General features: G+C 34.1%; 1 protein-coding gene across 1 annotated transcript; it reads right to left on the minus strand.

The window, feature by feature from the left end:
• Window positions 1–20,277: 20,277 nt before the first annotated feature.
• Window positions 20,278–20,880, minus strand: LOC105762407 (uncharacterized). The gene has a single exon (XM_012580219.1). The coding sequence runs from the start codon at window positions 20,878–20,880 to the stop codon at window positions 20,278–20,280; it is 603 nt and encodes a 200-aa protein (XP_012435673.1).
• Between the last annotated feature and the right edge of the window lie 4,235 nt (window positions 20,881–25,115).

The raw sequence follows: 25,115 nt of genomic DNA on the forward strand, positions 1-25,115 counted from the left end.
TACGACAAAATAATATGAAATAGCAGTATAGAGTAGTAGGGTCAAATCCACATGGATTAGTTATCCAATTTTGCCTTTTCTTATGAACAAAATTACAGTCGTGACAATAGTTGTGCCCACAACTCGTGACGAGCTTACTGAAAAAAAAAAGAAACAAAATAAATAAGGGGGAATGAAAACGTTTGAGAAGTAAATAAAATGAAATAACATCAAATAATAATTATATTAATCAGAAATAAAATAAGTGGAGTTGAACTTCATAAGAAATAATATAAAGTCTTAGCCTTAAACTCGGTTAATTCTGGTTCTGAATCGATTCTTGAAAATTAGTTTTCTCCTTCAAACTATATACCGGTTATAGAGGCTAAGAACGTCCCAACTGCCAATTCTTCCTTTCATAGTTGATTCTGATATGACCTGCAAATCAACCCTTATCGACTATCTAACCGTGATACATGCGTTCGCAATTCAAGACCCCGACAACCTTGTGTTCTGTAGAACCCAACTCAGATTAGCGGCTTCAACCGTGTGGGTTATTTAAATCTGATCACTATCTCCATAAATAAAAATTACACTAGTATGACCCTGCCAGGATACACCAATTTGTTCGCAAGAATTTTAATACAGCACAACTGACTCGACTTCCCAACTATACGCCAAACAACTCCAACCCAACGCCCGTTTTTTGAATTAAAATTGAATTGACTTTAAGGGATGAATTTGTACTATCCAATATTCTGGAGAGATGGTGAATACCGTTTAGGTTAGAGTTGTTTGGCATACAATTGGGAAGTCGAGTCGGTTGTGCTGTATTCAGATTCCAGCAAACAAATTTGTGTATCCTGGCTAGGTCATACTAGTGGGATTTTCATCAATGGAGATAGTGATCGGATTTAAACGACCCAGACGATTGAAGTCGTTGATTCGAGTTGGGTTCTACTAAACACAAGCCTACCAGAGTCTTGAATTGCGAACGCGTGTATCGCGATTAGATAGTCGGTAAAGGTTTATTTACAGGTCGTATAGGAATCAACTACGAAAGGAAGAATTGGCAGTTGGGACGTTCTTAACCTCTATAACCAGCTTCTGGTTTGGAGGAGAAAATTCATTTTCAAGAATCGATTCAGAGCCAAAATTAAGTGAGTTTAAGGCCAAGACTTTATATTATTGCTTATGAAGTTCAACTCCACTTACTTATTTTATTTCTGATTAATATAATTGTTATTTGCTGCTATTTCATTTTATTTACTTCCAAAACATTTTCATTCCCCCTTATTTATTTCATTTTTTTCAGTAAGCTCGTCACGAGTCGTGGGAACGACTATTGCCACAACAGTAATTCTGTTCATAAGAAAAGGTGAAATTAGATAACTAATCCTTATGGATTTGACCTTACTACTCTATATTGCTATTTCGTATTATTTTGTTGTAGGAATTTTTATTTTGTGGTTTCAACGACCATCAAATTCCAAAATAATACGAAATAGAAGTATAGAGTAGTAAGGTCGAATCCACAGGGATTGGTTATCTAATTTCACCTTTTCTTATTAACAGAATTACTGTCGCGGCAATAGTCGTGCCCACAACTTGTGACGAGCTTGCTTGAAAAAAGAAATAAAATAAATAAGGGGGAATGAAAATGATTGGGAAGTAAAAAAAATGAAATAGCAGCAAATAACAATTATATTAATAGAAAATAAAATAAGTAAGTGGAGTTGAACTTCGTAACCAATAATATAAAGTCGTAGCCTTAGACTCAGTTCATTCCGGTTCTGAATCGATCTTTGAAAATGAGTTTTCTCCTCCGAACCATAAGCTAGTTATAACGGCTAAGAGCGTCCTAACCACCAATTCTTTCTTTTGTGGTTGATTCTGATACGACCTACACAAACAAACCCCTACTGACTGTCTAGCCACAATATACGCATTCACATTTAAGACCCCGACAACCTTGCATTCTAAAAAACCCAACTTGGATCAACGGCCTCAACCGTGTGGGTCGTTTAAATTCGATCACTATCTCTCTTAACAAGAATCCCGCTAGTATGACCCCGCCATGATACGCCAATTTGTTCGCGGGAATTCGAATACAACATGGCCGACTCGACTTCCCAATTGTATGCCAAACAATTATAACCTAATGCACATTTTTTGAATTGAAATTGAATTGACTTTAAGGGACAGATTTGTACTATCTCATATTCCAAAGAGATGGTGAATACTGTTATGAAAGATTTTTAGTACGAATTCATTTCTCACGATTCTTGATCAGAAAGAATACCAACCTAAAGCTAAGTAAAAGTTTAGTGAAGCATGAAATTAATCATACTTTATTGGTTCATGTAAATGGATTTAATAGATATGGTAGAAGGTGGAAAGGGATAAGACTTGGAAAGCAATTAAATAGAATTTGTAAAATGAAAGTAATATGAAATGAAAGTGGCAAAATGCTTATTCAAAGGAAAGAAAAATTGTTACAAATGCATGAAAGAAATAAACTGCTCTATATTTCTAGAGTATTCAAGTGTGTTTTTCAAAGGTCACCATACACCCTATTTATATACATATCACATACTAAAATTAGCGTAACTCACCCAATAACCAATTACATGAATCACATTCATATAAGATTGTTTTTCTAAATATGACTTTTACAAAGTAAAAAATCTGATCAACCCTTAAATGTCTCTAAATTTCTGATTCAACCCCTTTTTTTATTGCTTGTGCTGCAATTTAGTCCTTTTCTACTTGGTTTAAAGCGTCTGAATTCCGTTCATGATAGAATTTAAACATAAAATCACCAATTTATCAAGAATTAATTCAAGAATTAATTGATTTGAACACGTAATATATGCAAAATAAACTTTCTATATATATTAAACCTTGAAAGCATTTGTAAGTCATTACAACGATAATTCTTACACCCATTAAATAAAGCCACCTTGAGGTGATTATGATCAACTAGTAAGAACATGGATTTCCATCCAATTAGTACATGAACCTAATTCCTTAAGCATTCACACGTACTAGCAATCGTGTAATGTTTGACCACTATTTTAACTTAATCATAGCTCATTGGGGAGTTACTTCGCTAGATGATCTTAAGTGTATAGCCATCAACTCAACACTTATCGCATCATCACCACAAATCCAACTATCATACAATCATTATAAAATTCTACTTACTTTCAATTAATTTCCTCGGTGAGATCTACATGACAACGTTTCAATTAATTTCCTCGGTGAGATCTACATGACAACGTTTACTTTAGGGTAGATCCATTTCATGCCATCACAAAAGACCATTGATGGAGGCTATAGGTCTTGTTTAGGGACCTTCTCCCACTCAATATTTTAAAAACATGCAAGGTTTTTAATTACCAGTTTCAATGATGAATGATCAATATATGCATGACAAGTACGTGTGACATTCTTCCCTAATCTATATGGCATACTTATCTCATACATGCATGAACATACACCATTAAACATATAAATATCATCATGTTTATCTCATCAATATAAAAGCATAAAACTTAAACGACTCTGGCCAACCAAAGTTTCCATGATTTCATCTTAGAAAAATAATAAAATTATAGAATTATAGAAGTTACTCAAAACATACTTTGGGTCTGTAATTTCGCCACCACGGTCTTCTGCTGCGGTTTTGGTTCACATTTTCATCGTCACCGCTGGGCCATCGTCGACCATTGTCAGCTCCACTGGGTCAAGTTTTCGTCTTCTTATTTTTTTCGAGTTTCATCGGGAAAAATTAGGTTACAAAATTCCTATATTCATTTCCGACTCACATATTTTATTCTAAATAAATAATAAAATAAAACCCTGTATAGAGATAATAGTCCATAATCCAAAATATACATGCCCTAAAAATAAATTAAATTACAAATGGATTTCTAAGAATCACAACTTTGACAAAATTACTTTATTATCCATAATAATAAAATAATTAGATACATTCATTCACATACATTCCCTAAACATGCAAATAATTACAAGAATGTCATATATTATCAAATATTAATCAAACAAGATGAAGAGAGATTGAAAATGATTTTCTTGCATAGCGAAAAATTAAAATTTTGAAATCTGACCCTATTTGTGATATTTATATCAATAAACCTTGAACCAAAATCTTACCTATGTTTTCAAAATTAAAATTTTGAAAATTGACCCTGTTTGTGATATTTATAGCAATAAACTTTCAACCAAATGATGTTCTTAGCTATTCTCGTACCACGAACTACTTCGAGTGTGGGCTTGAACCAATTCAATCAAACCACAAAACTAGAAAAAGTTTTCTTTTATCTTCGGGGTGAAAATGAATATTCTCTCTTCTTTAATAGAAACCGGTAGAATTGTTATTCTAGAAAAATATATTTAATAGTTGAGAATAAATTCTTTCTATTTTTTGGCAGAGTAACAATCTCTCCAAGTTATGTAAATTTCTCTATCGGTTTCATCTATTTATAGGGAGAGAATGTAGAACCCTTCCTGAATTGTAGATGTTTATTTCAAATAGAAAAACAAGTTCCTACTCCAACTAGGAGAGGGAGATGGGCTAATAGGGTGTGTTTCCCCTCATATGTATTATGATGGGGATTCAAGCATCTCATTGTATTGGGCCCAATTATATGTGTTTTCTGGACTTTTAACACATCACTTTATAATTTAATCAAACCCAATACATATTTTTCTATTTCTCAAAATAAACATTAATTTTCCAATTAAATAAATTTCTCATCCCAATTTTACCCCCGGTAAAATTATGAGGATTTTACCCATGGTAAAATTTTCAAGAAAATATAGTCAATATTTCACAACTCAACTTGTTCACTATGACCGAATGACTTATTTTCATTTTTGGGCTTTAAAACTGCTAAAACACATGAACTAATTCTTTCGATCATTTCTGAGTATTTTCGTCTATGTACACTTGTAATTTTTTCGAACATATTGGCTAATAAAATAATTCATGGATTACATTAATATACTTTGTATAATGTCCTCATGTGGTTTTTGCATGCAATGGAAAATAGAAGCAAATACTAACTCATTGGTTGTCTAATGTTTAAACTAATACTAAGTGGTATTACCTGGTCGGATTGTAATATGAAAAGATAGCTTATATTAGTAGACGAACCTAAATATGTCCTTGTTCTAATCGAAAATGAGAAACTGATTGAAAGACTAATACGTTGTCTATCAAATCCAATTGGGGAGATGCCTTGTATTGGGCATTGGAGTGGATGACTCCTTTCAAATAGAAACATTGATGTGATTGGACTGACAATACATCACACTGGACCCAAGAAGAATAGATCTTGAATCTATTTATGGATTTATTCACTTATGACATTCAAAGTGTGGCATACTTTAGTCTTGAGTGGATGACAGATTATGCATGTGTGACTCATATACTTTTATGTAAGTAAAATCCTAAGTTCAAATAGATAAGGAATCGAAAGCTGATGCATTGTGTATACGACTTCTACAGTATGTAGCATCATTAACAACAATGGAATTCATATCCCGAGACATGGGTAAATGATATCCTCTCATTGGCATTACATGTTTGATGAAAAGTAAATGTGGCCATGGGTCGTTCATCTTTGTGATGAATGACTTGATTACTATTTGATAGTAATTGACTTTTCTTAAAGAAAGATGTAATAGTTATCATGAGATAAAATATGATCATATTGGGAGAACAAATTTATCCCAACGAGATTAAAAATATTCTATGATGGTAACACACTTATGATATGGTCATTAGATAAGCATTGATTGAGTTGAATTTTTAATGGTATGTCGTTGGGGAGAGTTCAATCACGATACTATAGTGGAATGACATCATGACTAAATGAGTTTATAATTAATAAGTCAAAAACTGAAACTTAATTATAAACCATTTGAGCCCTAATCAAATATATCCAATCAATCCCTCTGCTAGCTCTTTGAAACCATAAATGAATTGCATGTTGAATCAAATGAACAGAAATGGATAGATATGGAAAAGTTAGAGAAATGAGAAACATTTGAAAATGAATGTGGCTTTTTCTAAATGAAGACTTAAAAATGAATTTATGGTTTTCAAATAAATGAATTTCAAATTGGAAATAAATTTATTGGTCATGGTGAATCCATTGAATGTTGAAATATTACATATATTTTCTCTTATATTCTTTTATAGTAGATTCGTCATGATTTTAATAGAATTAGAATTGGGTTGATAAAATTATTTAATTGGAAATTTAGTCAATTTAAATTAATTTAAAATGTTTATTTTGAGAAATATAAAAACAAATACTGGGTTAAAAGTCCAAGAATTAGTTGTAATTGAACTCGATATGGGAGAGGCCCAAATGCCCCTAATGTTTAAACAGAGGGATGACAAAACTTAGTTTGTTTAACTAAGGTTGTTGCCCCACCTAATCCTAGTTAGGCTAGGAGTTTGTTTTTTTATTGAAATATACTTCTACAATTAAAAAATGGTTTTACCTTTTCTTCCTATAAATAGATGACACCAGAAAGGCTAAATATACAACTTTGAGAAATTGTTATTCTGCCCGAAAATAGGGAGAGTTTATTCTTTAAGTATTAACTTTATTTTACAGAATAACAAATCTACTGATTTCTGTTGAGAGAGATTTTGCTTTCACACTAAAAGTAAAGAAACTATTTATGGTTCTAACTTTGATTCGACTAATTCGAGCTTATACTTGAACCAGTTTGTGGTACGAGAATAGTAGAGAAGATTGTTTAGTTGAAAGCCAGGAATGAAAAGGATTCGTCTAACCAGAAACACGTGTGATTTCGGTAATGAGTTTATTGCTATAAATATCACAAACCGACTCGATTTTCAAAATTTTTATTTTCTACTGTGGAAGAAAACCATTTTTCAGACTGGATTTTTTCCAATAATCTAAACCTTGCTAAAAGAGAGCATCTAGAACCTCACTTTGCCATATACCAAAATGACTTGTGCCATCGAAGATCTCCACTACCAATCTTATATTTTTCACTGTCGATCTCGCCTACATGGATGATGTTGGAGCTATTGATGTTGTAAATGTGGACCCTTTTAGATTGTTCACTATTTCAGCCATAATCTTTCAGTACGCGCAAGAAAATCATTTCTAATATGGAATATCTATTTAAACTGCAACCACATAGCATACTTCGAATAACCTTCAACCCTGATATCACTTGTTGTGTCAATAAGGTAAAAAAAGAGTAAATTATTATACTTGAAAATCACACTAAGTTTAATTACCAAGAAAGATTAGAGGGGTCACAAACGATCTCACTTAATACTCAACCTCCTAGAAAAAATCTCTCTACAATGTAATTTAATAGCAAAATATATCACTACAATTATACCCTACAAAATATTGAAAGATAAATAAAAAGTGATAAAGAACACTTGTAACTTAACCAGGTTCGACAAATTATGCCTATGTCCTCGGACACTACTAAATATATTTCACTGCAAAAGATACAAGTGAAATATTAACGATATTGAAGACTTTTCTCCTTCTGAATTGGAGTTTAATGAGCTAAGGATTTTAGTTATAAGCTTATTGTATTCTATTTTGGTCTTGTCTAGGGCAAACAATGGATTTGTAGTAGATCTTGCTAAGAGAAATTTTGCAATAGTTTGGTTTAGGGATGCAGACTTGCATAATCTTAGATTTTTGTTAAAAAATTCATCTAAGTATTAGGAATTATACTTCTCATCATTGAAATTGTCCCACCATTTTGTTTTGAAATTTTAGACTATTATTGGGACTCAAGTATAAATCTTACTCATAACCATAACTCTAGGATACGATCCATGAAATACATAATTTGGGAAAAAATGATTTCTTTTGTATGTGTTTTGGGTATGGCTCCATTGGAAATTGTCAAAAAATTGGGCCACAAGTTTGGAAGGTGGTCCATATCAATTCCACCATTTTTGAAACTGGTTAGGGAGTTTGTATTGTGTCTCATATTTGAAGTAGATGAGCCAAGAGTGTTAGATGCAAAATCACATTGGTGAATTCATAGATACGTGATCACATAGGCAAATTCATAGATACGAAATCACATAGGCAGATTCATAGATACGAAATCTTATATGTGAATTCATATGTACGGAATCATATATGTATATTTATATGTACGGATTCATGTCTTTGGACTCATTCATACTGATCCTTGAATAGATAGTCTAGCAGACTTCCATATAGCATAGTCTTGCGTATATAGCCTTTGCATAGAAACTAGAGACAAGTCTGACAAACGATCTTAGCTTGAAACGTAAGGATAAGTCCAACGAACTGTCTTAACTTGAAACATATGGACAAGTCCAGTGGACTATCTTATCTTCCGTATGTCCATGGCTATGGGACTTGCATACATACATGAGGCTTAGAGCCTTAGACTTCACAAAGTCTCATACTTGGGAAGAACTCCCATAAGGTCATCACATGCATGTGTGCATATATCTCCATACAGTCTAATCGAACCTCCATAAAGCCAAATAACATGCATAAACATTCTCTGTATCCTCCAACTGGACCTGCGCAAAGCCAGTTAACAAGTGGAACAAAGTGCACAACATGACATCTCCTTACTCTTTCATCCACCAACCAACACATACCTCTCATGCACCGTATTCCATTTATTCTCATCAAGTGAATATATATCAAACATTCAGTAGATTCACACATACAACTAATCATATGGCTCAATGACACATAACAGAGCATACCAACATTTCACCATAACACTAATACACACTACAACCAATAAACGATTTAACAAAACAACATGATCAGCAATAATTTTCCCAACAAAAATTTATAGGTACCCCAATTTAATGCTCACAACAGGCATGCATATGTACCACAACACTTAACACACCCATTAACATTTTAGCAGAAATCACATAGCAAATCAACATCTTCATCATATCAGTAGAACACACAAGTGAATTCTCAACAACTATAATCCAACCACCACAACACAGAAACATACAAGATACAAATAGAATATTTCAGTTCAGTGACTCACCAACAATTACCTCAAAGCGGTAGCACCCACACCAACTTAACCATTCCCATGTCACTTGGTTATTCTCCTTTCAGTTCTCGAGTTCCACACTTTATTAAGCTAATTTGTTATTTTTCACCAATATGCATCTCGATTCATTTGTTTCTTTTTCTCTTATTCAAAAATAAACAGAGAGAAAAATGATTGCTGAGAAGAATTTAGAAGAGGGAAAAATATATTTGTGTTCACCGATTTCCTTCTCCCTTATATAGCTACTTTCTTATTGATTATTCATCACTTTCCCGGCAAACACTAACCAATTTAATATAAATATTAGAAACAAGCCATTATTCCTTAACAAGTTTCTCAAAAAAATTGACAATTATCACTAATGCCCAATTCAGCCCCCAAATTTTATAATTAAGTACAGATAGGATGTCGTAGGATTAAATTGAAACATATAAAATAACCCAGGGTCTCATATTTTGGCCAAGTTTTGATAAAAAAATTCGGGTGTGACATAAATATATATTAATTAAAATATATACTTATAATTGTTTAACATGAGAATCAATGACATGTGAATAAATGAAAGATTAATACTATTTGTTAGAAGAAAAAGAAGTTGGAAATGATAGTAATTATAATAGTTTGATAATGAAAGTTAAAAATAATAAAGAGACTTGAGATTTTTCATTGTATAATATAAGGAGTTAACTTAAGAATATAAGGTGTGATAGCTGATGTAGTGTTAGTAAAATTGAAATTCTATAAAAAGAGGTCATGTAACACCCCTTACTCAGATTTGTATTAATCACAAATAAATGATGTCACATTTAGATGTTTGGAGACATCGTCCAATTCCTAGTCATTCAATCACATGTTCAAATATCCAAATATCTATATAGAACTCATGTCATGGCTCAATTTGTGCTCAAGATAAAAACTAAGAACCTCTAAATCAATTTCAAGCAAATCTTGAGACAAAGGAGTCATGTCTTGAGACTTGAGTGTAGGTGACCTAAATTTAAGTCTCTAAGCACTTCAAATAATTCCAAAACTTGACCAAAACCTACCAAATCATATCACATCAATTACTAACACTAGGACCTCAAAATTACTCATTCACCAGGAAATTTTACCACAAATTTTAGTGGCTCACAAATCTATACTAACCATTCAAAGCCATTACAACCATTCTAACCAACTTAAGTACTTAATTATATGTCATATTATGAACCAAAATATTTATCAAATTTGCCATGCTCTTCAAGCCTTGTTGTGGTGGGATGTGGATCCAAAATACGAGCTTAAACTTTTTATAATATACTTTTAATCTATGCGTTAAAGATGAGTAAGCAAAGACTTTTTTTAGTAAGTACTCATAGAATTCGTTAACTTACCTTTACCAAGTGTGAGGTAACATATTTAGATATATGGTGATAATACCAACCTTAACATAAATACGATAAGTCATATGGACATAGACTAATACATATAACAATTTAGTTCCATAATACTTAACACATGCCTTTAAAGTATTTATATCACTTAAGCATAATACAATTCAATCTTTCATTTATTCTAAAAATCATTCATTCAAATTTGATTTATGGATTTACTTCATTAGCCTATATTCACTTACGATGCAAGTTAATTCCATTTCATTTCCATTTCATTTTCTAATTTCATTTCCATTTCATTTTCTAATTTCATTTTTCATATCATGATTGTTTAATAAAATTAATGTTATAATTACAATTCTTAACCCTTTTCAAATCTTACAAAATAAATCAAGCATGGTTTGAACATATATTGTAGAACACCCACGTCCATGACATCACGAAACTAATATTTTACTTACAACATAAGTCTTTCTATAGACCCAATACCCACTACCTTTGTTTTTCTAAGCTATGTGGGATATGAGTTTTATATAAACTCATAATCCCTTGCCTTTTGTTCCTAAGTGATGTGGAATTCATTAACCTACTAACAAAATACTTAAACTAAACTTAGTACCTAAAAACTAAAGACAAAAGCTAAACTTTTACAATAATAAACACTAACAAAACATATTTTTCAACTAGTTGGTGTTGATATTCAACATATAAGACTATACTTATTTCATTATTCATTATCTCTTATAATACCTTCATTTATGCACATGAAAATTTTCAATTCATTTATAATGTTTTATAGATAATAGAATTCCAATATTTTTTATCAAATTATGGTCATATTATCAATACGTTAGCACTTAGTAAACCTTAGGTGACATGAGTCGGATATACAAAATTATCTAACCTATACACCAATCACATTTGCACTCAAGTGCTATTATATAAAGCATAAAACCACACCTCAGATTCAATAACATAATCTTCTATTATATGCAAATAAACTAGTTTCTATTAACATGCTAATCATATCCTAATCATTCCATATAGTTTACAAAGGCAATTACATAATATACCAATTTTAACATAATTGGATATCATATCCGTACATATCATATTTCATATACAATTCCCACATGTTCCCAAAAAAAAGTTCTCCGACAATCATCACCACATAACTATTTTAAATTGGCTTAGTAGTATAAAAGGCCATTGAAGAATTTTTTAAAAAAAATCAATTAAGCCCCTCCTAAGCTTTTGACTTAATTGAGCCCCTGAACTTATTTGGCTAACATTTATCATTAGTTTCTAACAAAACCACTTATAAAAGCATTAACAACAACCACACTAGCCAACGGATGTTGACATGGTGATCCATGTCAATATCAATTGCTAGCATGGCACTACCACATCATCACAAAATTAAAAAATTCAAAAAAATAAAAATTATTTTTAAAATTCAAGTATAAAATGAACATGGAAAAATGATTGTCCAAGTTCATTTAAGTATGGACATCTATTTGTCCAGATTCATTTTAAAATTACAAAAAAATCATAAAAATTTTAAAAATATTAATGTAACACCCCTCACCCAAAATGAACTGATACATCTCGAGTAAGAGATGTCACATTTGGTCACTAAGGATACTTAACACAAACATCAATTTCAAAACTTATTTTAACATAAATAGATTCATTTGAAGCTAATCAAGTCATTTCTTTCTTTTAAAGTTTGGTTACAAATGGAAACCATTCAAGTTTTTTGAGTAAAAAACAAGGTAAGCAAGGTCAGTGTCGCGACATCAAAGAATGGAAGTCACGACTTTAGGAGTAGATTGCTCCAATGACATCCAGTATCGCGACACTTAGTTCTGATGTCGCGACACTGAAAATAGTTTACCTTGATTCTTTCTATTTCCAATACTATCTGCCACCAATCATTCCATATCACTTCTAAACATTATACAACATAATTCTCCATTAAAACGTCATATAATTCCACATATAACTCAATTCAAAATTTAGCTAAATTTGTAATGTTAACAAAATGATTAATATTCTTCAAATATTTTCACTAGAAATCTTGTGCACATACTTTATTTTAACCTTTGTATATTTAATAATCTATTGCCAAAAGATCAAAATCATACCCTTTTTTAGACTTTGAGATGTGATGTGATGAGTTGAGATTGTATCTTCACTCTAAAGCTTTAATTCGAGCCTTTGTCACCTATGCATTGAAAAATAACACATTAAGCTTATAAAAGCTTAGTAAATAGATCAAAAATTAAAATTTACCATTACCTTAATTAAATTTAACATGCCAATACTTTAAATATAACATAATAAATTAAATTAAATTATCATTAAATGCTCATTTCCACTTACAATCTTACCATATTTCACTTATCTGTTATTATTGATTTCACTTAACACTTTTCGTTTAGCCCATAGTAGACTCAACTAAAAAAGCAAGATATACAGAAAGAACACTGGAATGCACGAAAGTGCAGAACCAATGAAGTGTTACAATGAGCCACTATCACTGAATTGCACCGAGGTGCCATTATCATTGATTTGCACCGAAGTACCACTATCATTGATTTGCACCGAAATGCCACTGTCACTACGTGCGCTGAAAGTTACCTAATGGCATGTCATCTGTATCCAACATGTTCATATCTTGTGTACTTGGGCATTTATATTGTCATTTCCTATAACACCCTATACCCAACCCGATCGCCGAGTCCGGGTAGCAAATGTCATAATTAATCTAAGTTACTTAACAACAATTCTAACTTGATCTATTTACAACTTAATATTGCCAGAATTAGTCCATATTTACCACGTAACTTTACTCTAATCTCTTTAATTATCAACATTTTTCAAAATTTAACTACAAATAAACTTTCTACAATTAAGGTTCTTACAAACATTTTCAATTACTGAGCATGTATGCATATATATATGTATATACAGTGACTCGGAACTTACAATTTTGATAAAATTACACTTATTTGAACCCGGAAGTGTAGCCTCTAAGGACCCCCTCTATATACATGATATAACCACTATGTCATTCGCATGAAATTTGCAGCGTCTGGCTTGGTCCCTTCACACAACCCTTAAGTTATTCCTTGACCCTGCATTCAAGGTAAAATACTCGTAAGTTCAAAAGAAATTAGTGAGAATCTATACAATAGTATTGGTAAGTGACTTTTAAAGTATCGGGTAATAAATAAAACTAATGCACATAATTAAACTCCTTAACTTTTGTCAGGGATTCCGTAGTTTGACTGGTACATACGACGCCCATACGTTCCTCTTGTTCAAATCATTGGCGAACATATCGTGGTGATTTAGATGATATTATACTATTGTTGACACCCTTTTCTAAGACTTGACTTAATCTAGTCTTCATCTCAGTCTTTGATTTTACCCTTTTAATTTGACTCATCACAAGATAACCATATAAGAAGTTATGTGGATTGGTGACTACCTTTGGCGGACTTGTAGGTATCTCGCCACAACGAAAAATTCTTACCCTAATCCCTTTATTCCACATTAAAATCATCACCGACTTACTATATTATCCCGACATTTACTTTTTTTAACTTAACTTATGCATATACCTTCTTTTAAAGGAAGACACATTTACTAATATACTCATTTATGGACCTTGAATATTAGATTTTCTTGATAGCTAAGCACCACTTTTCCCTTGCGGACTCGTACTTGTAAGATAGTCCCAACAACAGATAGTCCCCAATAGACTATCTCTTCCTTAGGTTATCCTTGACAAAATTCCACATTATACAGTCCTAACAGACGTCCTCTTTCTTTATTAATCCATGGCAGACATTCCATCTAATATAGCTTTTGGCGAATTTTCCTTTTCTGGCAACCTCTTTACCAATAATTACTTAGAATTAAAATATAAATAATGTATCACTTTCTCATCATCAATGTTGGTTTATTCGTGAACTCTGACGGACTGTTAATGGATGATAATTATTCACAACTACTTTAAAGAAAATACCTCTTCCCTCCATGTATACTCGCGTACAAGACGCTTCCACATGTTCCTCTTACTTTCACATTTTGGCGGGACCTCTTCTTAGTACGCTTGTCTACGTTCCCATACACGCCATTACTGATATGTCAGACTTTTTGCCACACAAATCATATAGTGATTTCCACTTATATGCCCAAACGGCACTGTCCTGGCGGACTTTAATTTGTCATAAGGCGTACCTGTTCACCACTGGATCATACCATGGCTAGCCATGGACTTTCAAAGCCAATGATTCAATAACCATTTCCATGGTGTCATTCCATATACTTAGTAGATAACCATTTTCATGGTGTCGCTTCGTGGAGATAGTAGATAACCATTTTCATGGTGTCGCTTCGTAGAGATAGTAGATAACCATCTTCTAGCCAAACTTCCTCAAATTCCCTTTCCATCCGTTCATTCCTCTATTACACCAATTTCCTAACTTCAACTAACCCGCCAAAGTAACTCCCCCCGTACACCGTATTTTATAAACATACATTTCACGTATAATGTTACACTCACTATCATAACATGGAGTATGCCACATATCAGCACATCGATACATAGTTCTATCATACAGATTAAAGATCATACTTGCAGACATTCATGTATTTACATAGCCTTATGCATGCATGAATTTCTCGTTCACCGAATCAAATACAACCATAGAACTCAGAGCAAACATATAAGTAGAACATGCAACCAACAACACAACAACTACTAAACACCCAAAGTTGGAGTATAAAAACTCACTTGCTATCCTTCGTCCTTGCTAGCTTAGCTTTTTTAAAATGCTAGAGCCTCATTCGTGTTAGAAGCTAAGCACGAAAACCAATATACCAATTAAACCGACAATATTCAACTTAAAAATCCAGAATCTAGTATCAAGCAGAAGCTTTCTCAAAGATTTCAAAAATCTTTACTTCTATTTTTTTCTCAAATTCACGGTGAGATATTAAGAAGCTTACCAGCTCACCGGATTCTCTATTTTCCAGACTCAAACCTCATGATCACTTCCCTATGAGAGCTTTCCTCAACTTTCTCTTCTTCAGAGAAACCAAAGAAGGCGATGTAGAAAAGAAGAAAATAAAATAGAAATGAGAAGAATTCTACCTGTAAAATAATCCTCCTCATACATATATATGACCTCTTCCACGCACGGTTACCAAAGCCCCAAATAACCACTCATTGGTAATCATTTTGCCTCCCATTAAGGAACCAATCAGTTCCAACTTAACTGAACCAGAATTTAGACCCAACTAATTACCATTCAGCCACTAAAATTCCTAATCTTTTCAGTAGAGTTCGTCGAACTTACTATCTTTTTCAATTAACTCCCAAATCTTCCTTAATTTCCAAACCTTAATGAAAACCGGGTGTAACATTTCCATCGCTATCACTTATTAATTAATAGCATATAAAACTTTACATTCTTTACAATTTAGTCTTTATTTTCATGAAAATCAATATTCATTCAATTATCACTTTAATTTCACTTAGAATTAAATTCACTATCATAAATGATTCATTCAAACTCTCAATTCAAATATATTTATTTCACACTTCTAATTTTTACTCTCTTTGTTAATTAGTCCTCTTTACATTAATTTCACTACACTTAATTTTACTATCTTTCCAATTTAGTTCTTGTTAACATATAATTCAATAATCACTTTATTCTTACTTTAGATTACATTTTACTTCCATAGATCGCTTCATTTAAACATTTTATTACAATATTTTAGCACATATAATAACTTTTGAATGTTTTACAATTTAGTCCTTAATAATATGAAATTTCATAATCATTATAAATCCACTTAAATATCACTTTAAATTTAACTCACTACCATATAACACTTCATTTAAGCACTTATTCATAATATTATATTCTACACATTAATTTTTGTATGCTTTACAATTTAATCACTTATTCCATACTTTCATTACACAACATTAGTTCACTTTGAAATTTAAATTAAATAGATATATTCACTATACTTTAATCAATTTCAAATTAAATAATAACACAAATATTTTTAAGTCAATCACACAACTACTAATATAACAATTTCACATATTTTATACTTGATTTTAATAGGTATAGTAAAATTCTAGAAGTACTTACCTCTCTTTTGTTAGAATTTCACTATTTTACCTTTAATTCTCTTATAACACTTCCATCCTTTCTTCTCTTTTCTACTTCATAAACACATCAAATACATAATCGTAACTCACACCAAATCATTTTCTTACGCCTCTACTTCAACTAAATATAAATTCTATAAGAAATATTTGAATTTCTTACCTTGTTCTCTTGATATGAACCCATTGTTTGACTTTCTCTCTTTAAACTTCTATTTTCCTTGAATCCAAGTTTATATTCATATTCACCATAATTTTATTATCATTTTTCCTCTTGATGGCTATAGAAATTTTATAAATAATTTTTTCCTCATATCAAATTGAACCATAACCGAGCCACTTTGAAATTTGAATTTACATTAATAAATCGATAAATTTACAATTGAACCGTATTTTTTTCTAATATCAAATTGCATCTTTTAATATATTAGTTAAGTTGAGATTTAATTCATTAAAAGTTATGGTTTTATAACTTTTATGATTTTTTTATAACTTCTAATGATTTTATAATGATTTTATAAGTTTTAATATTTTTTATTTTTTATGATTTCATAATGAATTTATAATTAGTCCAGGTTCACTCTGAATTTGAATTTTTAAAATAAGTTTATTTTAAAATTTTTATTTTATTGATATAATTAATGACCAATGTTGATAAGATTATGTTAATAAATACGTCAACATTTTCATAAAAGAATTAACTGTTTATGTAAATCAAATGATTGATTTGATCAATTTTATATGTTTGAGACTCAAAAAATTAGAGAAAATAATTCAATTTTTTTAATATTCTTCGAAGCCTTTTTTTTAATTTGAAACAAATTTCTCAACAAAGTAAAAAAAAAAAATTTGGCTGAAGTCGAAAACGAAATAATTGTACTAAGACGTACCGTAGAAGAGGTGACCGTTGGGATATAACGGCTAGTTTCGAAGCAAAAATTTAAACACAGTCATTTTCCGGCACGTGTCCTATTGGGAGTCCCTAACAACAATTTGCTTTACGTCAGGCAACTCAGATGCTTCCAATCTTCATTTGATTAATCAACGGTTCACCAAACTAGCTTCCTACCAAAATATTTAAACGTCACCGTAACTCTGGGACCATCATTTTTATTCCTGAAAATCAATATCAGGGACGCCTATAAATATAACGAATCTTTACTCTCTCTTCCCACTCAAAATCTCCAAATTCTCTCCTTATTTGGTTTCTTGGAAAATATTCTTATCAAGAATGGCGCACCTTAGCATCATCAGCGCGTTCTTGTACGTTTTCTTTGCGGTGGCGCTTCTCTCATCGAGTGTTGTGACGGCGCTAGATACCGAACTGGCACCGTCACCTTCTCCGTCGCCATTGATTGAAACTGGAGCTGGGTCTTTCCTCCGAGCCTCATGCTTCGTCCTCTGCTCTTCATTGATCTTCTCAGTTCTTTCTCTTCTTCGGGATTAAATATTCTTTACATTTTATTGTCAAAATTGAAAACCTTTGGGGTTTGATTGAGAAAGTGGTGTTGCAGATGTAATTTGAATTTCTTTTTCGTCCCTAATATTCAGTTAGGGATGTGAGTGTTATATGCCAATAAAAAGTACCAAAATTTTAGTCAATAAAAATTCTTATAAAAAATCCAAGTCACTTAGACAGGAGTTCAAGATGAAGAAAACCGTCAGTACTAGAGAGCAGGTTTTCCAAGGAAGAAGAAACCTAGGCAAATGCAACATATCCACCCTCCATATTCAGCATAGCCAATGAAAAACCACCAAATCCAAGCCCAGAAAAATAGAATCATAACTGCCTAATTGTAAAATCTTCAATATAACACACAAATAACAGCTCCATAACAATTCGCCCTACTTTGGTTTCATGATAATCCAAATCAACTGAAATCATTCCTTGCCCCAAATACAAACCGACCCTTCGCAATCGTAGCAGAAACCACAAATTCGAATCCGCATTGATGTTATCTTCAATATTTTCTAACTAAAATCGTTGAGGGTAGAACACTTCTCGGGCCACAACATTTAGAGCAACGGTTCTCAAAAGCGGGTGATGCCGATAAGACGAGCGATTGATGACAAAATGTCACTGATGTGACGGATGTAGCAACAGAACGGTTAGGATCAGCCTCAAGAATGTCCCTTGGACGGTGTCAGAGATCGTTTCTGGTCGGATGATCTTAGTACTTGTCGAGAGGTCTACATGTGGGCCAACTTTCGAGACGATCTTGGCTAGATGGTGGGTGTTCGAGACGATCTCTAAGATGGTCCCTTGAGGATTAGCAGACGAGCTTCTGGGATGATCTCCTGTATGATCCCTGACATGGCAAGGGGCCTTCCGGAATAGAGGATTAACTTTTAGGACATGAGGTTTACTGAGAATTAATTGTAAACTAAGATTTATAATTATATCAAAAGAAATTATTTTCAGAGTTAAAGTTCTTTATCAGAATTAATTTGGGTCAAGGATTGAATTGAAGGAGAGTTTTGAAGTTTAAGCTTGAGGACTTAATTGAACATGGGATGAATTAAGGGGATTTTATGAAGCTAATAAACTAAAAATTTTAAATAGGAAAAACTAAGGTTTTTACATGAATGAATCAGTTTTTGCATGTTCTACTAGACATTGTTTTTCTTCTTAAATTCAAGCATTAATCTATTATAATCACAACTCAAGTTGATTTTCCTTCTTTGGTTTATTGTTACCAAGTTGCTTGCTAAGATGATGACTCCATTATCATTCCAATTTGCTTGGCTCCATTGATTGCCTTAAAAAAGATTCTATTATTTGCTTGAAATTGTCATCACCGCTTGCCTCAATTAAGTTAGCTACTTTCAATTACTTTTAGTTTTCCTCAAATTTTTTGTGGTTCAATTAGTTGAAATAAAATCGCTGTAGAATTTATCCATTTGCTTTCCACAATCAGCCCTTCAATTTCATTCTTTAATTGTCATTTGTTTGCCCCCAATTACACCCTTATTGTTTGACTGCTTACCGCATTCTTTTTGCTCAATTTTTGACTGCTTTCATCCATCCATACAAGTCCCTTGCTGATTTTTTTTCTTCTTAAAATTATTTGCTGGGTTGTCGTGTATGAGGTGCAAATTGCTATTCAAAAATCTGTTGCTATTGCTGATTGATAATTAGTTGTTCTGCAGTTCATTATGGTTTTCAATTAGACTTTGCTGCTTAATTATCCCCCTTTACATCGTTTGTTTCTCTATTAATGTGCAGCCGATTGCTTACCACTTAGATGCTAGAGATTTGCCGTCATTTGCCTCAATTTGTCCTTGTTGCACCATTCCCTTTGCTGCCTAAATTATGGTGTTAAATTCTTCCAATAAGCTGTTGCTTAGTACCTACCAAAATGCTCCCAAGTGACGGCTGCCATCAGCTTTAAATTTTCAATTATTGCTCCTTGTGTTGCCCTATTATAGCTGCCAATTAAGCAGCTGCTTGTTTCTCAAATATGTTGCCAGAAGTGCTTTAAATTGTTGCTGTAATTTTTCAATTAGCATTGTTTCATCCCCATTATAATTGCTACTATTTTTTTTAAAGCAAAACCATAATTCATTAATCATAACAAAAGAACAAGAAGAGGGACAAACTAACCCAAGCCAATAGGCTTATCCCATATACCCTGTCCTAAGTCCCTCAGTTTCATGATGCACAAGTGAAGTAAAATCAGAAGATATGATAGACTGAACATTAATTGGATGTTTTGCATGTAAAAGGGCCACTCTAGCTAAAGTGTGAGTCACCTTATTGGCATCTCGATAAGTCCAACAAAAGGACAAAAATCCAAATGATGATCGTAACTGTGAGCAACCGTGCAGTATCCTACCAAACTCACTGTCAATATTGTGAGAGATGGGTAGTGCTTCAATAATCCTCAAACAATCTGATTCAACAACTACCCTATCCATGTATAATGTCTTAAGCCAAGAGAGGGACTCCCAAATAGCTATTGCCTCGGCCAGCAAAGGCTTAACCAAACCTTCCATCCACCCAATGAAGCCTCGAATCACATGCCCATACAAATCTCGAACAACCGCCGCAAAACCAATCGATTCATCCACAACAGAGTGAGAGGCATCTATATTGCATTTCAACCACCCCCGATGTTGGAGCCGCCCAAGAGTATACACTATCTCGTCGGCCACCCAACTCTCGCCTCCCAGCAACTGCGTACACTTGGCCAGCATCCTCCCAAGCGCGCCAAAACTCATTCACAAAGGTCACGATCTGTTCAGACGGCACTTGCGCAGCCTTCCAGCAGTATAGGTTGAGATGAAACCAGAGGGACCAAATCAGTATCAACCCCCTGTACTGTTGCTACTATCAATGTTCAATTTTTGGTACTTTAAAGTTGGCAATGTTATTCCACCAATTTGCTTCATAAGGCCACTACTATTTCGATCAACATTTGATATCACGATATGCCGCAATTGGCTTTCATTCATCTAAATATTTGTTGCTTCAATTGTTCTTGGTCGAATACTTAGTCAACTGAATTTGCTGCATTGCATGCATAATAAAATTTTGATTAAATATAAATAATAATCTTTAAGATTAATGAGTAGTTAATTCGCATGCTAAAGGTTGTGGAGTGTTCTAACACGAAGGTTCGATTTGTGATCTCTATATTTTATTTTACCTTATATTGTAGTTAAACTAAATGCATGGTATTGTCAACTTTAATTCATCAACTAATTTTAATGGTTTTAATTATGCTTATTAATTACTTTTAACATTATTGGACTACACGGTAAACTGTTTTGGAGTTTTTTAGATATAATCAACATGTCGTAGAGTATAGGGGTCCCCATATTGTTTAGTTATTTCATTGTGTGAATTACCTTAATTGTATAGGAATATTGTTATCGTTGAACTTTGCATATTTGGTGTGAGGTCGACTAAGTTGTGATAACCATGCACTAATGTCATGGGTTGCGCATGGGAGCACGCAACCATGACAAACTTGTGCAATCCATCGTATTTGAGGGAGGTCATTTGGCCCAATCAAACTGGTCCGTTGCTTGGAGAGATTAAAAACCCATCTCCAGAGCCAGATAAATATGGAAGATAATCTTCAAAGATATATGATTCGAGAAGATAAGATTATGTAATCTTAGAGTTTTAATTGTATATAGCTTTTAATTGTAGCCATTGATGTACTTTAATCTACACCGTTGATTTTAGGGAGGCTCAAATATAAATAGAGACCTCTTTGCTCATTGTATTTCATTGAGTTATCAATAAGAATCTTTAGAGTATTCACTCAAACTTTTCTCTCAAAGTGCTCTTGCTTTTCTGTGGCTTTTGTTCATCTTTCAACGTTTGTTCTTACTTCGTTCTTCTGCTATTCTTTGTGGGTGCCTTGAGGGAATTCTATTGAATCATTTATTGTTGCGAGTTAGGCTGACTTAGGCGTTTTTGGAGTAAAGAAACTACCTAAGGCCGCACGGATTGCGTAGGAAAAATCTAAGTCTGTGACAGTTAGTATCAGAGCTAATATTCAAAGCCACCGTTGAAAGATGTCGAAAGAAGTTGCTGGGAATGTTGAGGGAATGGAGACCCGTGGGAGGGCTAGGAAAGCTAGCCGCTCGAGGGACATATTGTCAGCTTTAGAGGATCGTGTCGTCACTCTCGAGAATTCCGTGGGGGATATCAAGGAGAGGATTGATGATGTCGATGATAGGCTACATGATGGATTGCAGTCCATGTAGGAGCAGCTCAAAGTGTATGTGTTGGACAATGTGGAACAGTTGACTGGTAGAGATGATGCCATTGAGGCTATGGTGACGGCCTTGAAAGGGGAGATTGCGGAGCTCAAGGGTGAACTCACAATCTATAAGGTTGCTTTGGGTAATGGTAGGTTAGCTGCTATCGCACCCAAGCCCAATATTGATGTTCCCAAGCCCAAGGAGTTCAAGGGAACAAGGTCCGCAAGAGATGTGGACAACTTTTTGTGGGGAATCGAGCAATACTTCTGTGCCAAAGGCATCACGGAGGATGTCACTAAGGTAACTATTGCTGCGATGTATTTATCTGACATTGCTTTGTTGTGGTGGCGTCGTAGGTCCACTGATGTGAGACGTAGTGGGACCGAAATCAGAACTTGTGATGAGTTTCGATATGAGTTCAAAGCACAGTTTTACCCAGAGTATGCCGAGGATGAGGCTCGGGCAAAGTTACGTCGGCTTGCGCAATAAGGCACTGTGAGGGAGTATGCGCAGGAGTTTAGCGAACTTAAGCTCCAAATCTCAGATATGGGGAAGAAAGAGGCATTCTTTTCCTTCATGGACGGATTAAAACTGTGGGTGAAGCAAGAGTTGCAACGCCGAGGAGTTCAAGAACTTACCAAGGCTACGTCCGTAGCAGAATCGCTTGCTGAATTTGGTGGGAAGAAAGACAATACCAATTCTTCTAAGCCCAGATTTAATCAAAAGGGTAATAGTGGGGGAGATAAAGAAAGGCCCACTAGGAATGGCAATGGTAAGAAGCCTTGGGACAAGAGAAAGAGTGGGCCTATAAGTTGCTTTCACTGTGATGGTCCACATATGATCAAGGACTGCCCAAAGAAGGCTGCTCTCAAGGCTAAGGAAGTAAAGGAGGAGTCTGATGTGGAGGATAACAATCTTGGTTCAATACTAGGGGATGCCGAAGATAGAATGAGTCATGGTTTGATGTTTGTAGACATCATTGTGGCTGACAGAAAATTGAATGCGCTCGTTGACATAGGCGCTTCTGATTTGTTCATGTCCGAGGAGGCTGCTTGTAAACTAGGCTTCAAGATAGATTATGAAGTGGGTCGGATCAAAACAGTGAACTCAAAAAGTGTTCCAATCAAGGGGGTTGCAAAGGGAGTGGATCTTCAGCTAGGCGAATGGTCCGGGAAGGTATCCATTAAGGTAATACCACTTGATGATTATGATTTTGTGGTTGTACTAAGTTTCCTTGATCATGTTAATGTTCTTATTGCCCCTTCGAGCAATTACATGGTGATTTCAGACACAAAACATCAATGCATGGTGAAAGTGACAAGGAAAAGAAGCTTTGAGGGAAAAACACTGTCAGCAATTCAGTTTGCTAAAGGAGTACGTAGAAATGAAGTCTCATATTTAGCCACCTTGAAGATCGAAGAGACCGCTGAGTCTGCAAGTGAGACCTCGAAAGAAGTGGGTCAATTGTTACAATCATTTCGAGATGTAATGTCTGCTCAGTTGCCTAAAAGCTTGCCACCCAAGAGAGAGGTAGACCAAAAAATCGAGTTAGTGTCCAATGTGATGCCGCCAGCAAGGGCTCCCTATCGTATGTCTCCACCAGAATTAGAAGAGTTGCGGAAACAATTGAAGGAACTTTTGGATGCGGGATTCATTAGACCATTTAAATCTCCATACGGTGCGCCAGTGTTGTTTCAAAAGAAACATGATGGGTTCTTGAGAATGTGCATCGATTATCGAGCTCTAAACAAGATTACTGTGAAGAATAGGTACCCTATTCCTCTTATTGCAGATTTGTTCGATCAGCTTGGTAGTGCAAGATGGTTTACCAAGTTAGATCTGAGATCGGGGTACCAACAAGTTCAGATACCCGAGGGGGATGAGCCAAAGACAGCTTGTGTGACACGGTACAGTTCGTATGAGTTCCTTGTAATACCTTTCGGACTCACGAATGCCCCAGCTACATCCTGCACCCTAATGAAAAAGGTACTTGAACCTTTTCTTGATCATTTTGTGGTTGTTTACCTTAATGATATTGTGGTGTATAGCAAGTCTCTTGAGGAGCACATGGGACACTTGAGGGAGGTGTTCCAAACTTTAAGGGAAAATGAGTTGTTCATCAAGGAGGAGAAGTGCTCATTTGCCCAACAAAAGGTGTCATTCCTAGGCCATATTGTGGGAGGTGGTAAGATCCGAATGGATAAGAGCAAGGTTCGAGCCATTTCCGAGTGGGAGCCTCCAAACAAGGTAACGAAGTTGAGATCTTTCCTTGGGTTGGCAAATTACTATCGACACTTTGTCGAAGGCTACTCTAGAATTACCACACCCTTGACGGACATGTTGAAAAAGGGGAAGGTATGGGATTGGAATCTGGAATGTGAGAAGGCCTTTAATCAATTGAATCAAGAAATGAAGAGGGAACCCGTACTTGCCTTACCGGATTTTTCGAAGCCTTACGAGGTACGCACGGATGTATCAGATTATGCTATTGGGAGAGTACTGATGCAAGATGGGCACCCAATTGCTTTTGAGAGTCGAAAACTTAATGAGACAGAGCGAAGATATACGGTCCAAGAGAAGAAGATAATTGCGATAGTACACTGCTTGCGCACTTATAGACATTATCTATTGGGTTCCAGGTTCGTGGTCCTTACGGATAATGTTGCGCATAGTTATTTTCTAACCCAGAAAAAGTTGTCTCCCATTGCAGGCTCGTTGGCAGGTTTTACTAGCGGAGT

This window comes from Gossypium raimondii, chromosome 7, assembly GCF_025698545.1.
Source record: "Gossypium raimondii isolate GPD5lz chromosome 7, ASM2569854v1, whole genome shotgun sequence".
NCBI lineage: Eukaryota > Viridiplantae > Streptophyta > Magnoliopsida > Malvales > Malvaceae > Gossypium > Gossypium raimondii.

What these genes read in the sequence shown, in the direction of transcription:
- LOC105762407 (XM_012580219.1), bottom strand. Translation starts at nt 20,880, where the DNA reads ATGAGTTTTGGCGCGCTTGGGAGGATGCTGGCCAAGTGTACGCAGTTG.